Below are 13390 nucleotides of genomic sequence, written 5' to 3' on the forward strand. Positions count from 1 at the left end.
CCTGAAATCTCAAAAGGTATGTTTTAGATCTTTAGTATTTATGTTATATAGCATCATGAACATGTTCTTGTTTGGCTTTGACGTTGATTAAAATTTTTAAATTCCGCTGCGCACTCGATGCCATTAATTTTCCAACATCGGGTACCCTATTTATGAAGTATTTGATCGTAATTTTAACATGTTGTTCAAGTGTGCCTTTTGATCTAAATCATATAGTTGTGATTAATGGCCCATGAATTAATGATAATGGAATGCCCCACCGTAAAAACTATTTTATAACAGAAAATGTATATTTTTTTTAAGGAAGATTTTCTGATACGTCTGGCGTACCAATAAGTCATGTTTTTCTAACCGTTAGATCTGCGTACTTTTTGACTTTTACATGATTTTATACAGATCTGACGGACGAAAAACCTGACCTACCAATATGTTGGCTTACCAAAAAATGTCCCTTTTTCTAAAAGGATAGCAAAATTATTTTACCACTTTAGGACTTAGTGCCTTTTTTTCCTTAAACTATATAAGGTTACATTTTAATATTATGGATATTTTCTGATATGCCAACATACGGTAGATCAAGTTTTACGTTTGTTAAATTTACATAAAAATTAAAGAATACGCAGATTTAATATTAAAAAATATAACCTAATAATACACTAGTCGTACTAAATAATCTCCTTTAATATTATTCAAATAAAAATATACTTTTGTAATAATCGAAAAAAGTATCCATAAAAAAAGTATAAGGTACTGATACGATAATTCCATTTAACTTTTCCTCCGCATTTCACTTTTCTTTTAGCATTTTACGGTTTACCCTTCTAAATGGTCACATGAGCACTTTTCTTCCAAGAATCAAAAGAAAATCTAATGGAGGGACTAATTTTGTAACATAATCATAATTCAAAATAATTTAATATGTAAACAAAAGCCAAAAATCAAAATAAATGAGGGAGTTTTTCCGATGAGCTTTTTTATCGGTAGGACTTTGATTTCTGATCGTTAAATCTAATTAAAATTATCACATTTAAAAAATATGGTGAACATACAATTTTTTTTCTTTTGGATAGTTTAAAAGTGGAAAGCTACTGCTAATTTATTTTTTTTAACCCTACAAGAGAAACTCCTAATGAAATAAAAGTAGAAAAGTTCCAATGCCATTTGTAAAGAACTTTTCTCTAGTAGATTTAAAAAAAGAATCAAAAGATGAATTGATGGTTGAAAGTAAATAATTATCAACATTATATTGTTTCTGAACCTACTAAGAAAACTCCTTGAACATGTCTAATACAATGCTATAATTAATGTGTCAATTATAAATTTAAAATTTGAGTGAAAAACACTCTCTAATATAATGTTATATGTTGTACTAAATTTTTTACGTGCTATACTTTGTGGTAAAGTTTTCACTAAATATAACATATAAGAAATTTAATATTTTATTGTTATTGGTTAAAATATTTACTTTTTCATATAATCATTACAAGTTTTACATTTTTTAATTATTTTAAAAATAAAAATTTACTTTTACAACTTTCAAAACTTAATGATTATAGGAAAAAGAAATTTAATATTTCAAATAGCATTATGCATTAAAGTAAAAATGAAAATAACATACTATATCACACTTTTTAATACTACATATATAATTGACATTAATGCTTGTATTAGAGATGATCTTAATTTTTCTGTTCTTTAAAAATATAAAAACTGTAGGGTGCGTTTAGAATTGATTTTTGCTTGTTTTTGAAAACATTTTTGCACTTTTTTTGAGGCACGAAAATGAAAACGATCTGCAAACCGTATTTGTTTAGTAAATGTTTTGAAAACGAAAACAAAAAACAGTGAGAATGATTTTTGTGAAGGAATTAAAAAACGATTGAAAGTTGTTTTCTCTTTTTTATTTTCATTTTATAGTACTTATTAATAATATTATAATATGTTAATTAATAATTATAATTAAATATAATTTTATTTTTTTATTATACTCAAAATAATCTCTTAAAAAATTAAACAAACAAAATTTCAAAATTAATTCTCAAAATAATCTCTTTTTATCTTTGTATCAAAAATAAAATTATTTTAAAAACGTTAACAAACGAATCATAGTTTTGTATTCCTTAAAATAATCTTAAACCAAGTAGAATGGAGAAAAAGAGAGCCCTGCTGCACCGTTGGCAGAGGCGACGGATTTAATTTAATTTATATATATATTTTTTTTAAATCTTGATTAAGCAAAGCAGTAGTAGTCATCATTCCATATGCTCGTTCATTCATTCATCCGCGTCGTTGTTAGTTAATTGCGGTGGTTTTCCGCTCATCTACTTCACCCACCCTCTTCTTCTTCTCCTTCTTTCCACACACACTCCCTTATAAATCCCGACCCCACCCATCACTCCCTCCTCAGTCCTCACTAACTCATGCCCTTCTACTCTTCTCGATAACTCCGCCCTCCTCTTCTCATTCAATTATCCCCATTTCCTTTTCACCCCAGATCCAAAAAACCCATTTCCATGGAGCTTAGTTTCGTGGAGAGTCTGAAATCCCAGCCTTTCTGGGTCCTTCTCCTATTCTTCTTCGGTTCCTTATCCATCCTCAAACTCTCCCTGGCTATCCTCAGATGGGTCTACGTCAATTTCCTCAGACCTCCCAAGAACCTCAAGAAGTACGGCTCCTGGGCTCTCGTCACCGGACCCACCGACGGCATCGGCAAGGGCTTCGCTTTTCAGCTCGCTCGCAAGGGGCTTAACTTGGTCCTCGTGGGTCGAAACCCGGACAAGCTCAAGGGCGTTTCCGACGAGATTGAGGCCAAATTCGGTAACAAGACGAAGATAATCACGAAGACCGTTGTTGTCGATTTCAGCGGCGACCTCGACGAGGGGATCGGGAGGATTCGGGAGGCGATTGAAGGGTTGGATGTTGGGGTTTTGATCAACAACGTTGGGATTTCGTACCCGTACGCGAGATTCTTCCATGAAGTGGACGAGGAGCTTCTGAAGAACTTGATTAAGATTAATGTCGAAGGCACTACCAAGGTCACTCAGGCTGTTCTTCCCGGAATGCTTCAGAGGAAGCGTGGGGCCATTGTCAATATCGGCTCCGGTGCCGCCATTGTCATTCCTTCTGATCCTCTTTATGCTGTTTATGCCGCCACTAAAGCGTAAGGATTTTCTTTTCTCCCTCTTTTTTTTTATTACTCACTCTTTTTTTTTTTTTTTTTTTTTTTTTTCTGATATCCATATTTTCGTCAACTTTGATTCAGATATGTTGATCAGTTCTCGAGATGTCTCTACGTTGAATACAAGAAAAGTGGCATAGATGTGCAGTGTCAGGTATTATTTTTGCTCTCTAGATCATATCATTTCAATAGGATTCTGCAAGATTTGAACTTTTCTTTTCTTTAGTTATGGGGATTTTTTTTTTTCCTGAGATTATAGGTTGATTTCAGGTTTTCGAAACACGAGTTTCCTTCGTTAGGTTTTCACATGAATTAGAAAAAATAGACATCCAACATCATAGAATTTTGCATATAGGTTCTGAATCCTGGTTGTTGCCAAAGGAATTATGAAAAGAAAGCCTTTTGTTTTGTTTTCTGTTTTCTTTTCCTTTTTTTTTTCGTGAAAACAAAATAGAAGCTTGATATTGGGTGGCAATTAACCTAGCTAAGCCTTGAACAATTCAAAAATGAGGAAATCATGTCTCATTGTACAATCATATCAGGGTCTGATTTTCTCGTTAGAATGTATATATGTATATATTTTTTTAAAGCCTAACGTATTTATATGGATCTAATTTCTAAAACACTTGATATCAGAGCCTGGTTTCCTCATTGGAATATTGATCATGTCTCAACATGGAATTTTAAAAGTTTTTAAAAAGGTCAGGATGTCAAACAAGTTATTGCAGATCGAATAGTACACTACACGTCAATAACATTTAGCTAAAACGAGATTACTTGTAAAATATTTTGCAATAACCGACAATGATAAATCATTATTGGGATGAGCTTGTCATGACTTTCTGTCTGACTTGTTGATTTCCTATGAACCAACACTGTCCGAGTTTCTGATTGTGAATTAGAATTGAAGTCTTGATGGTTGTTGGTGGTGCCTGATAGCACAATTCAAATAGGGTGGGTCCAACACGGATTCTATAGTGGACCTATAGACTATGAATTGTGGTGTTGGACACTACTCATACCTTTTATCCTTTATTGATTTAGAGTTCAATGCCTTTGACAAGGAAAGGAGCTTCGGAGGTTTGACAGATTTGTATCGAAATTGTTTTGTTTTATATACCTCGCCATTTATAACATAGTTTTGCATGTTATTTTCCTGTAGTTTGGTGCATACTAAAAGCACTGAAAGTTTGCCACTAGATGTGACATCCCAACTGAAGAGTTCCTTTTGCAGGTTCCATTATACGTGGCGACAAAGATGGCATCAATTAAGCGATCTTCCTTCTTTGTTCCGTCAACGGACGGCTATGCACGAGCAGGTCTGCGCTGGATAGGCTATGAACCTCGTTGCACGCCTTACTGGCCCCATTCTATTCTTTGGAGTTTGTTATATGCATTGCCAGAATCCATTGTCGATGCATTGCGTCTGCAGTTTTCCCTCGGAATCCGAAAGAGGGGACAGCTCAAGAACTCCCGGAAAAAGGAGTAGAAAGTATTCACTTAAGCTCTGATTACCTAGTTGGCAGATTTGAGCATCAAGCGTAAGGATAGTTATAATGTTTTCTTTCAAAGGTTGGTTACGGAAGGCTGTTTCTTTTGTGGGTTTTCAGGACGCTGATTGTAATGCTGATAAATGCATCTTTTGGTTTATTTCCTTTTGACGTTAATTTCTGCAGTAGACAATCGGGCAAAAGACAGAACTAAACAATGAAAGAAAAATGACACGAGAAATTTTTATGGGTTATGTTTATAAAACTAAAATTTTACACCCTCGAGGCTCAGTTCCACTGCAATTCTAACACAACACACTCTTTACCTGCTGCAATTTGTCATCTTTTTTCTTTTTTTTTTTTTTTCAACATTTAACTTGGATTGGAGATTTGAACTCAAAGCCCCAATTTCATGGTTAGTGATTTAGGCTTCATTCATTTCACCGATTCGAGTTTTCAGTTTTAAATTTTTACAGTAAAAAGTTTTTAGAAAATGTCACATCAAACTTTTCTACTATAGTGAAAAGCTCTCAGAAAATGTCACATCTCAGTTCGAATTGAAAACTCAAATCCGCAAAGTGAACGAGGTCTTAGTGTGCAGCAAAATCCGCAACTACACTTGTCAATCGACCACACGTCAATGTTGCCGCAATTTCGTTGTATATTTGGCAATTTCGTTGTATATTTGTGCCGTTGCAAGTATATGCAACCAATACCCTTTTAGATTTGTATTTTACTTACTTTTGTAGTTTGATGTAATTTTCACTTAATCAAACGGTTAAAAATTGGTATTACCGGTAGTGAGGCTTATAAGAGAAAGTCCTCAACTATTAATAACTTTGTACTTAACGTATAGCAAAGTCTGAAGAACAATGCTAAAAGGCATTAGTAGTATTCAACCCCTCTTCAACCCTTTATACCTCCTCTTTTTTCCTTTTTTTTATTTTTATTTTTTTAATTAAAGAATTCGACTTGAATGCTTCTGGTCCAAACAGCGGACAAAAATGGGCTAGATTAAGCCCAAAAAGATGGAGCGGGCCAGGACCCAAAAGACGAACAACATCAAACTCAATCAATGTCGGCTCGGTTCGGTTCTGGTCAAGTCAGCTTTAGCCTTTTGGGGATTCAACTGTTTTGGAAGTTGTGTAGTATATAAAAGGACTGTGACTGAAAACCCGCTGGAAACAGGAAAAATAATCGCTGAGAGGCCTACGCCCATTACTACGTACAAACTCAAAAACCCCTCTCCCTCTCTCTTCTCTCTCTAATCTCTCTGGGGGAGTTCTCAGCCCAGCATCAATGGCCAACAAACTCAGCGCCGCCTCCGATTCTGAGGCGGCGACGGCGAACCGCACAGTGTTCATCGACACCAGCCTCAACACTCACCTCGCGATGGTCCTCGCCGACTCCTACAGTGTTTCCGATTTCAAAAGTACTAACTTTTTCCCCCTTTTCCCCCCTTCAAACTTGCTTTTGTAAACTTCGAGCGAGTGTTCTCTGTTTGGCTCTTGTTTGGGAAGTTCAAAGTTATACTTTTTTTTCCCCTTAATTTTTCGGCTCTGAATGGAGTTAAACCGATCTTGATGTCAATGAGTAGCTATTTCTTGTTACGCATGGCTGATGAGGCTTTTTGGAATGAAAATTTTGGTTTTTTTTTTTTGTCTCGGCTAGTTTCGTTTTCGGTGTTGTGATGATGATTGTTAAATATTAAACTTTACATGCCTTAAATGGTGATGTTGTCTGAATTTATAGTTCTGAGAATTTCTTGCAATTCGATTATGTAGAAAATCAAGTGTGCAGTTTTTACAATTAGGAAAAAAGGATTAAGTCTTCAGTTGTTTGTGGAAAATTGATTCTGGCCAATATAAAACTAGCATTATGATTTCGCGTCTATTTAATCGTAGTCACTGTTAAGTGGCTATTTATATGTTTTTTTTTTTTTTCTCTGTTTACTTTTTTACATGTAAAATAATTTTCGAAGTCCTAGATGGCTCCAAAATGTGATAATCTTCTGTTTTACTATGTGGAAATTATTAATGACATGTTATTTTGTTGCTGATGAGCAGGGAAAATAGAGAAAGAACACACATTGTGCTTCACTAACATTGGGAATATAGTAGTTCATGCTCTAAAGGTAAGTTTCTCAACGTAAAAGAGCGCTACAGTTTATTATCTTCCCAGTTTAACAACACCTTTGCTCAATGTTATTTTGTGTGCCCGTCAGGTAAAGCGTAAAGGACACCTATATCACTTGTCGGATTCTATGTTTGTAAAAGATGCGTTTGACGGGGCCAGCAAGAACTGGTTTCTTAGTGTTGATGCTTCTATTGTAGAAGAGAAGCGTGATGAAAAACGGCTTGTCCACAATCCTGATTCTCACAACCTATTGACTTGCTATGGCCTCCTCTGTAATGCTTCAGCCAATGGGGTTGATCTATCACTCGATGGTTCCCCCGATCAAGGGACGAGTGATCCAAACAACGCAACTTCCCCACAGAAACATGTCGAGCGCAAAAGTGACGTATCTAATCATGGGATTCTTGGGAAGTGTGACAAGTCAGGGGAAGAAGCTTCGCAATCTGATCATGCTGCAAAGAGAAAACGGAAGTTTGATGATGAAGTTAGGAATGAACATTTACAAGGAGACAATATTGATACTGTCAAGGATATCTCCAAGCGAGAAATTATATCTCAACATGCTTTAGGGGACGAGGAGAAAAGTAAAAATGCTGCCTTAGATGATTTACCTTTTATACCTGTGAATGATGACCATCCAGTGATGAACAACTCAAGCATTGAAATGAAGAAAAGGAGAAAGAAATCAAAAAGTAGACTTGGTCAAGTAGCTGCTGTAGATCCATCTGCTGGGAGAGACTTTTTGGAAGAGAGTTATATGATCACCACTGGTATTGATCAGAAAGGTTCAGGTGGAGAACCTAATACAAAATCTTTTACTGGACAAGGTGAAAATGGAATAAAACATTCTGATACAATTCAAGAAACTGGAGAACATGTGCCCTCAGCAGAAGGTGAGCCCTGTGTGGTATATTGATATGAGGAACAATATCATTGTTGTCACTGTTTGCTTTATTTTCTTAAGAAGTTTAACAGTTTTAATGTATAACATCTGGTAATTAATTTTATGTTTCACATATAGTACATGAAGCTGATGCACATGAAGAGGACGCAACATCTCTAGCAACCAAGATGGGAAACTCAAAGGATCACTATCCTGTTGAAATGGAAAGTAATCCTCCTCTTGTTATGGAAAAGCATGTTGATCTACCAATTGACATTGGGGTTTCTGGGCAAGAGAATATTGTAAACAATCAGGCTGAAAGAGCAGAAGAGGAAGGAGCATTGTCAAAGAAAAAGGATTCTCTTGAGATACGGTCAAAAAAGCATTATGATCTAGCAACGGACATTGGGGTTTCTGGGCAAGAGAATATTGGAAGTGGTCAGGCTGAAAGAGCAAAAGAGCAAGGAGCCTTGTCAAAGAAAAAGGGTTCTCGCAAAACGCAGTCGAAAAGGCATGGCGATCTACCGTTGGACATTGGGGTCTCTGGGCAGGAGAATATTAGAAGTGATCAGGCTGAAAGAACAGAAGTGCAAGAAGTATTGACAAAGAACAAGCGTTCCCGCAAAACGCAGTTGAAAAAGGATGACAATCTACCAATGGGCACTGGGGTCTCTGGGCAAGAGAATATTATAAGTGATCAGGCTGTAAGAGCAGAAGAGCAAGGGGCATTTTCAAAGAATAAGGGTTTGCAAAAAACACGGTCAAAAAGGAATGACATAGAAGTTGGGGTCTCTAGGCAAGAGAATACTGTAAGTGACCAGGCTGAAAGAGCTGAAGAGCAGGGAGGCTTGTCAAAGAGAAAGGATGACAATCTACCGATGGACATTGAGGTCTCTGGGCAAGAGAATATTATAAGCTATCAGGCTGAAAGAGCAGAAGAGCAAGGAGCATTTTCAAAGAATAAGGGTTCGCAAAAACCATGGTCGAAAGAGAATGACAATCGACCAATAGAAGTTGGGGTCTCTGGGCAAGAGAATATTGTAAGTGACCAGGCTGAAAGAGCCGAAGAGCAGGGAGCCTTGTCAAAGAGAAAGGAGACTCTCAAAACGCAGTCGAAAAAGCATGATAATTTATCCCTGAACATTGGGGTCTCCGGGCAAGAGAAAGTTAGAAGTGGTCAGGCTGAAATAGCAGAAGAGCAAGGAACATTGACAAATAGAGAAAATTCTCTCAAAATGCAGCCGAAAAAGCGTGATTCACGTAGGCAGGAAGAAACAGAGGTAGAAACAAAAGATGTAAATGCCGCCGCTGATTTGTTGGATGAAAATGGGACTGTAGAACCAATGAACTCTCGTAAAAAGAGAAAAGGGTCTAAAAAAACCAAGGATTTGATTGCAAAAGTTGTGACTTCATTAGGGAGGGAAGACGTTGAAGGGTCTGAGACTAACATTTCTGTTAAACCTTTTGAACCACTCGGTGATAAGGCTAGGAATGAAGAAACTAATTTGTCTCAGACAAACAGGAAAGAAGAATTGAGATCGAATGCAGAAAGTACTTTTCTTGCAAAGGAAAATGGTGACGTCACTGGAACTGAGGTGAACACCGTGCAGCAAACCAGCGGATATCAAGCAGAAAATGTGGAAGAGCAAGTCGGAAAGAAACCTAAAAGGAAACCAAAGTCATCAGTAAAGAACCCCCCTGTTTTACAGTCGGAAGCTGGAAGTGTAGTTCACCAAATTTCACCTGCACCAGTTGATAAAACTCTGGTGGTTGGTTCGTCTAAGTCAAAGGATAAAGGCAAGTTGAAAAAAAGGGCTGTAGAAGACCGTTTAAATGAAGAAAAAATGGAATCCGAGAGTCGCGGAGTTGAAAAGGAACTTGTCCCTACCCAACCTGCTCAATCGAATTCGGCAGTAGCCAAGTCTACCAAAGTACAATCAAACTCAATTGACCCTAAATACAAAGAAAATGCTGGTGAAGCTGACCCTAGTGACGGAGCTAATAAAGATATTGAAATATCTGGAGCAGGCTCTGAAAAACCTTTGCCTGACACTTCTAGTGGAGGTCTCGTCGACAAGAAGACTGGAGCAAATAAGGATGCTAAGACGCCAAAATCCAAGACGAACATAGAAAATCCTGACACATATTCAGATAAAATATCATCCGCTTTTCAGAGTTCACAAAAGGCAAATAGGAAACAAGGGATCGAAAAGAAAGCTCCAGCTGGAAAATCTAGCACCACCCCTCTTCAGTCTTTATCAAAGGATAATCCTGATGAATCTGCAGTTCAGCCTACAGAGAAGTTGCAGAAAGCTTCTAAAACTGAGGCTAAAGCTTCGCCAACTGATGTCTCTGGTAAGTTAAATTCGACTCGGAAAGAAACCAAAATGCAACACGCTGTCGGTGTTTCTGGGACAAACATTCAATCAGAGAAAAACACCGGCTTGGCTTCCGTCTCAAATTCTCCCATGGAAAGTTCAAGGAACATAATTAGTAAAGATGTGGGTAGTAACAAGCATCAACCGGGTATGCATAGCTACCGTGCAGCAAACATAAAAGCTGCCGTTAAGGGAGATGGTAAGATTGTGAACAGCTTGGAACCCACTAAGAAGTTGATAGCTACACCAGGAACAATTTTCAGGGATGATGATAGTGGTGAGAGTTCTGAAGATGAAGGAGGGACGGATGATTCCGATACCAGCACCAGAACTCCGTCGGATTACTCACAGTCCTCTGACTACTCAGATGGGGAGAGCAATTCAAATTTCAACTCACCAGAGAGAGGTAAAATTCACCGTTTGTCATGTTCGTTGTGGCCACATTGCTCTATATGATTTTCCATTATTCTTGTATGTAAATCACATTTTTTATTGTTATTAGTTGAATAAAGAACATGCAACAGGATTTTTTTTTTTTTGAAAAGAAACGAGGATATTATTTAGCTGAAAAACAAATCAAACGAAACTACAGAAACGGAGACCAATCCCTAACCAAATCTAATAATAGAACATGCAACAGGATCTTATGCCTCAAACAGAATGAAAAGTGGTGGGAGAAGCACCATAAAATCATGGTAAGTTAACACACCATTTTATTTTCATGTAGAATGTAGATGTTCTAACGGTTGGAAAACGCAAATCAAATTGAGTTTCGTCTTTGTTTCATTCATTTTCACTTTGTTTTATTTAGACTTTCTATTTTTGGCATAAGTTTTTTTCTCTATTTTTTGGGCAGCTCTTCAAGTGCGAGGAACATGACCTTTGATAGCATCCTTAAAAGTTCAAGCAGGTTCAAGAGGGCCAAAGAAACAGCATCTCAGTTACAGCTGGAAGATGAAAGTCAGCCTGATGAATTTGTTCCAGACAGCTTGCCCATTGAATAGTCACTTATGAGTTAGGTCTCTATTTTGTTTTGTCCCCCTTCTTTTCGCTCTCTCTCTCTCCTGTAGAAGTTTTCACATTTTTCTCTACAGGGCTTTTTTTTTTTAACTGGTTATAACTTACAAGTTTTTCTCTACAATCAAACTTTTCGCACGGAAATTGAGTGGATGTTTGTTTTTTTATTCGTTTCTGATTCTGAATCATAATTCTCTATAGTGTTTTTCTCTTACAAAAAATATACGTAAAACTAGAATAATTTTGAATCATAGTTCTAAATTATGAACTAAACGTTTACTGAGAGACTCCTTTTATCTTAAGGCCAATCGATGCTATTTTTACTTTTTCGGGGTGATTTATTCTTTTTTTTATAGAAAAAATAGAGTATTTATTAGAGTGAATAAGTATAGACTTTTACTCTTTATTTTTAATAGATAACTTTTTTTATCATAATTATTTAACTATAAAAAGTTATAAAGTAAGAGTATAGAGTGTAAAGAATAAGACATCGCTCATTTTATTCATTCGAGTTTTGTTACAGTCCAAAACTCTCATAAAGTTTTATTATAGTAAAAAAATTCTTAAAAATAGTCACATTTAATTTTTTTATTACAATAAAAAATTCTCGCATAAAATTACATCACAATTTGAATTAAAAACTCAAATTAATGAACTAAACAGACTTTAAAAATTCTATCCATACACGGGGTATTTCAAGATTCTCATTTTTATTAATCTTGAGTCCAAAGTCACGGGACATAATTAGCATTGGCTATAATCAATACAAGAGTTTCCCTTTTGTCTGTTAAAGACCAAACAAATTCCTTTTACTTGTCCTTTACTCCTCTTTATTAACGTTAGTTTTGCTTAAAACGCTATCTTTTCCTTATTTGATTACCTTTTGCACAATCTACAAGAGGCTCCTTTGGAAATGATTCCCTGCTTGTTTTCTTCCTTTCATCATATAATAATCACTCTGATTACCATTTTTTTTCTTTGCTTTCGTAATGCCCAATAATTCGCAGTGCTTATATCTTTTTTTTTTTTTTCATCACAATAATAAAATATTTTTTTAATCAAGAATATGCCAAAGTTTACATCCTTCTTGAAGTATCCATTTAACCTGTCTACCAAACACCATGTGAAATTATTATCCTTTTGTATATTAAAAAAATACGTATAAGGTCTAAAACATTACATACATTCCATATGCAGACAGCTCAGATGAGTTTGAAACTTAGCCAATCCATGTGAATTGTCAATTCATTGATAAAATAAAATATTACAAAAAAAATTATGAGTATTGACAAGAAGGAAAAAAAAATGAATAAAATTGAAAAGAAAAGGAAAAAAAAAATACGTGGAAGAAAAACGACAGTCGCATCATTGTCGTTTCCGGAAAACCACCTCCGTGTCCAAACCGAACCCGTCAATCTTCCTCACGTGAACCAAGTCGGACTTCTCGAACATCCTCACCAACGGCTCGAAGCTATACAGATCATTCGCCGAATACTTATCGGCCCGTCGCGATAGCGCCACGTGTAACACGCACACCCCGCCGAGCCTCAGCGTCCGTTCGATCTCCGACACGAACTTCTCCGGGTAAAGCGCGTGGTCGAACACGTTCGAGAACTCGAAGTCGAAAGTCGCGTCATCGAACGGCTGGTGATGAAAGTCTCCCTTGACCACCAACGGCGGACACGGCACCAGATCGATCCCGACCGAGTCCGCCACGCCGGTACGCCGCAGCGCCTCCACCTCCTGGCCCACACGCGCTCCGATGCAAAGCGCCTTGGAATTATCAAATAGAAGGCTCTGGTTCTTCAGCTCCGAGAAGAATCGAGAGAAAACTTTGATTTTGCGTTCCCAATCTCTTGTCGTCCAAATCTGCCTCAGTTTTGGGTTGAGAGTCTTGTTCAGTTGTCGTTGGACGTAGGCTTCGTAGGATTGGTATCCGGGTCGGATTCTGAGGTCGCTGGATTCGAATCCGGGTTTTGTCGGAGTTTTTGTACCGCCGGCGGCCCGCCGTGGGCCGGGCTGGAGAGTGACGAGGAAGAGGAAGAGGGGGAGGGAGAGGATGAGGAAGATTAGGAAGTACTTGATGATTGATGAGCTTTGCTTTGTTTGAGAGATTTTCATCATCTCTTCTTCTGCATGCAGTTTGTAAGCACTTTCTCTTTCTAAAACTCTCTCTCTCTCTCTCTCTCTCTCTCTCTCTCTCTCTCTCTCTCTCTCTCTCACTCTCAGCTTTTAGAGACGTTACTTGCCGGATTATATACGTAGTTTTTTCTCTCTCTCTCTCTCTCTCTACACTCTATATATATAT

General features: G+C 37.1%; 3 protein-coding genes across 4 annotated transcripts; 2 read left to right on the top strand and 1 right to left on the bottom strand.

Annotated features, from left to right (window-relative positions):
* The first annotated feature begins 2251 nt into the window (after positions 1-2251).
* Positions 2252-4832, top strand: LOC21410239 (very-long-chain 3-oxoacyl-CoA reductase 1). Its single transcript, XM_010102017.2, has 3 exons — positions 2252-3160; positions 3263-3332; positions 4413-4832. Exons 1-3 carry the CDS (start codon positions 2514-2516, stop codon positions 4665-4667), a joined length of 972 nt encoding a protein of 323 aa, XP_010100319.1. The 5' UTR covers positions 2252-2513; the 3' UTR covers positions 4668-4832.
* Positions 4833-5697: 865 nt separating this feature from the next.
* Positions 5698-11218, top strand: LOC21410240. 2 transcript variants are annotated; one of them, XM_010102018.2, is made up of 6 exons: positions 5698-6100; positions 6735-6802; positions 6893-7697; positions 7826-10471; positions 10706-10760; positions 10922-11218. In XM_010102018.2, the coding sequence occupies exons 1-6, from the start codon at positions 5968-5970 to the stop codon at positions 11067-11069; spliced, it is 3855 nt and encodes a 1284-aa protein (XP_010100320.1). In that variant the 5' UTR covers positions 5698-5967; the 3' UTR covers positions 11070-11218. The 2 variants fall into 2 exon arrangements, with proteins under 2 accessions (XP_010100320.1, XP_024023987.1); XM_024168219.1 differs by lacking the exon at positions 10706-10760 and having other exon boundaries at positions 10922-11024.
* Positions 11219-12310: 1092 nt separating this feature from the next.
* On the bottom strand, positions 12311-13390 carry LOC21410241. Its single transcript, XM_010102019.2, has one exon. The coding sequence runs from the start codon at positions 13204-13206 to the stop codon at positions 12448-12450; it is 759 nt and encodes a 252-aa protein (XP_010100321.2). The 5' UTR covers positions 13207-13390; the 3' UTR covers positions 12311-12447.

Source organism: Morus notabilis, unplaced genomic scaffold, assembly GCF_000414095.1.
Source record: "Morus notabilis unplaced genomic scaffold, ASM41409v2 Scaffold99, whole genome shotgun sequence".
Lineage (NCBI taxonomy): Eukaryota > Viridiplantae > Streptophyta > Magnoliopsida > Rosales > Moraceae > Morus > Morus notabilis.

What these genes read in the sequence shown, in the direction of transcription:
- LOC21410241 (XM_010102019.2), bottom strand. Translation starts at nt 13,206, where the DNA reads ATGATGAAAATCTCTCAAACAAAGCAAAGCTCATCAATCATCAAGTAC.
- LOC21410239 (XM_010102017.2), top strand. Translation starts at nt 2,514, where the DNA reads ATGGAGCTTAGTTTCGTGGAGAGTCTGAAATCCCAGCCTTTCTGGGTC. An exon ending in GTTTATGCCGCCACTAAAGC is followed by an intron (nt 3,161 to 3,262) that starts GTAAGGATTTTC and finishes ACTTTGATTCAG; the next exon opens with ATATGTTGATCAGTTCTCGA. An exon ending in GCATAGATGTGCAGTGTCAG is followed by an intron (nt 3,333 to 4,412) that starts GTATTATTTTTG and finishes TTCCTTTTGCAG; the next exon opens with GTTCCATTATACGTGGCGAC.
- LOC21410240 (XM_010102018.2), top strand. Translation starts at nt 5,968, where the DNA reads ATGGCCAACAAACTCAGCGCCGCCTCCGATTCTGAGGCGGCGACGGCG. An exon ending in CAGTGTTTCCGATTTCAAAA is followed by an intron (nt 6,101 to 6,734) that starts GTACTAACTTTT and finishes GCTGATGAGCAG; the next exon opens with GGAAAATAGAGAAAGAACAC. An exon ending in TTTCAACTCACCAGAGAGAG is followed by an intron (nt 10,472 to 10,705) that starts GTAAAATTCACC and finishes AACATGCAACAG; the next exon opens with GATCTTATGCCTCAAACAGA.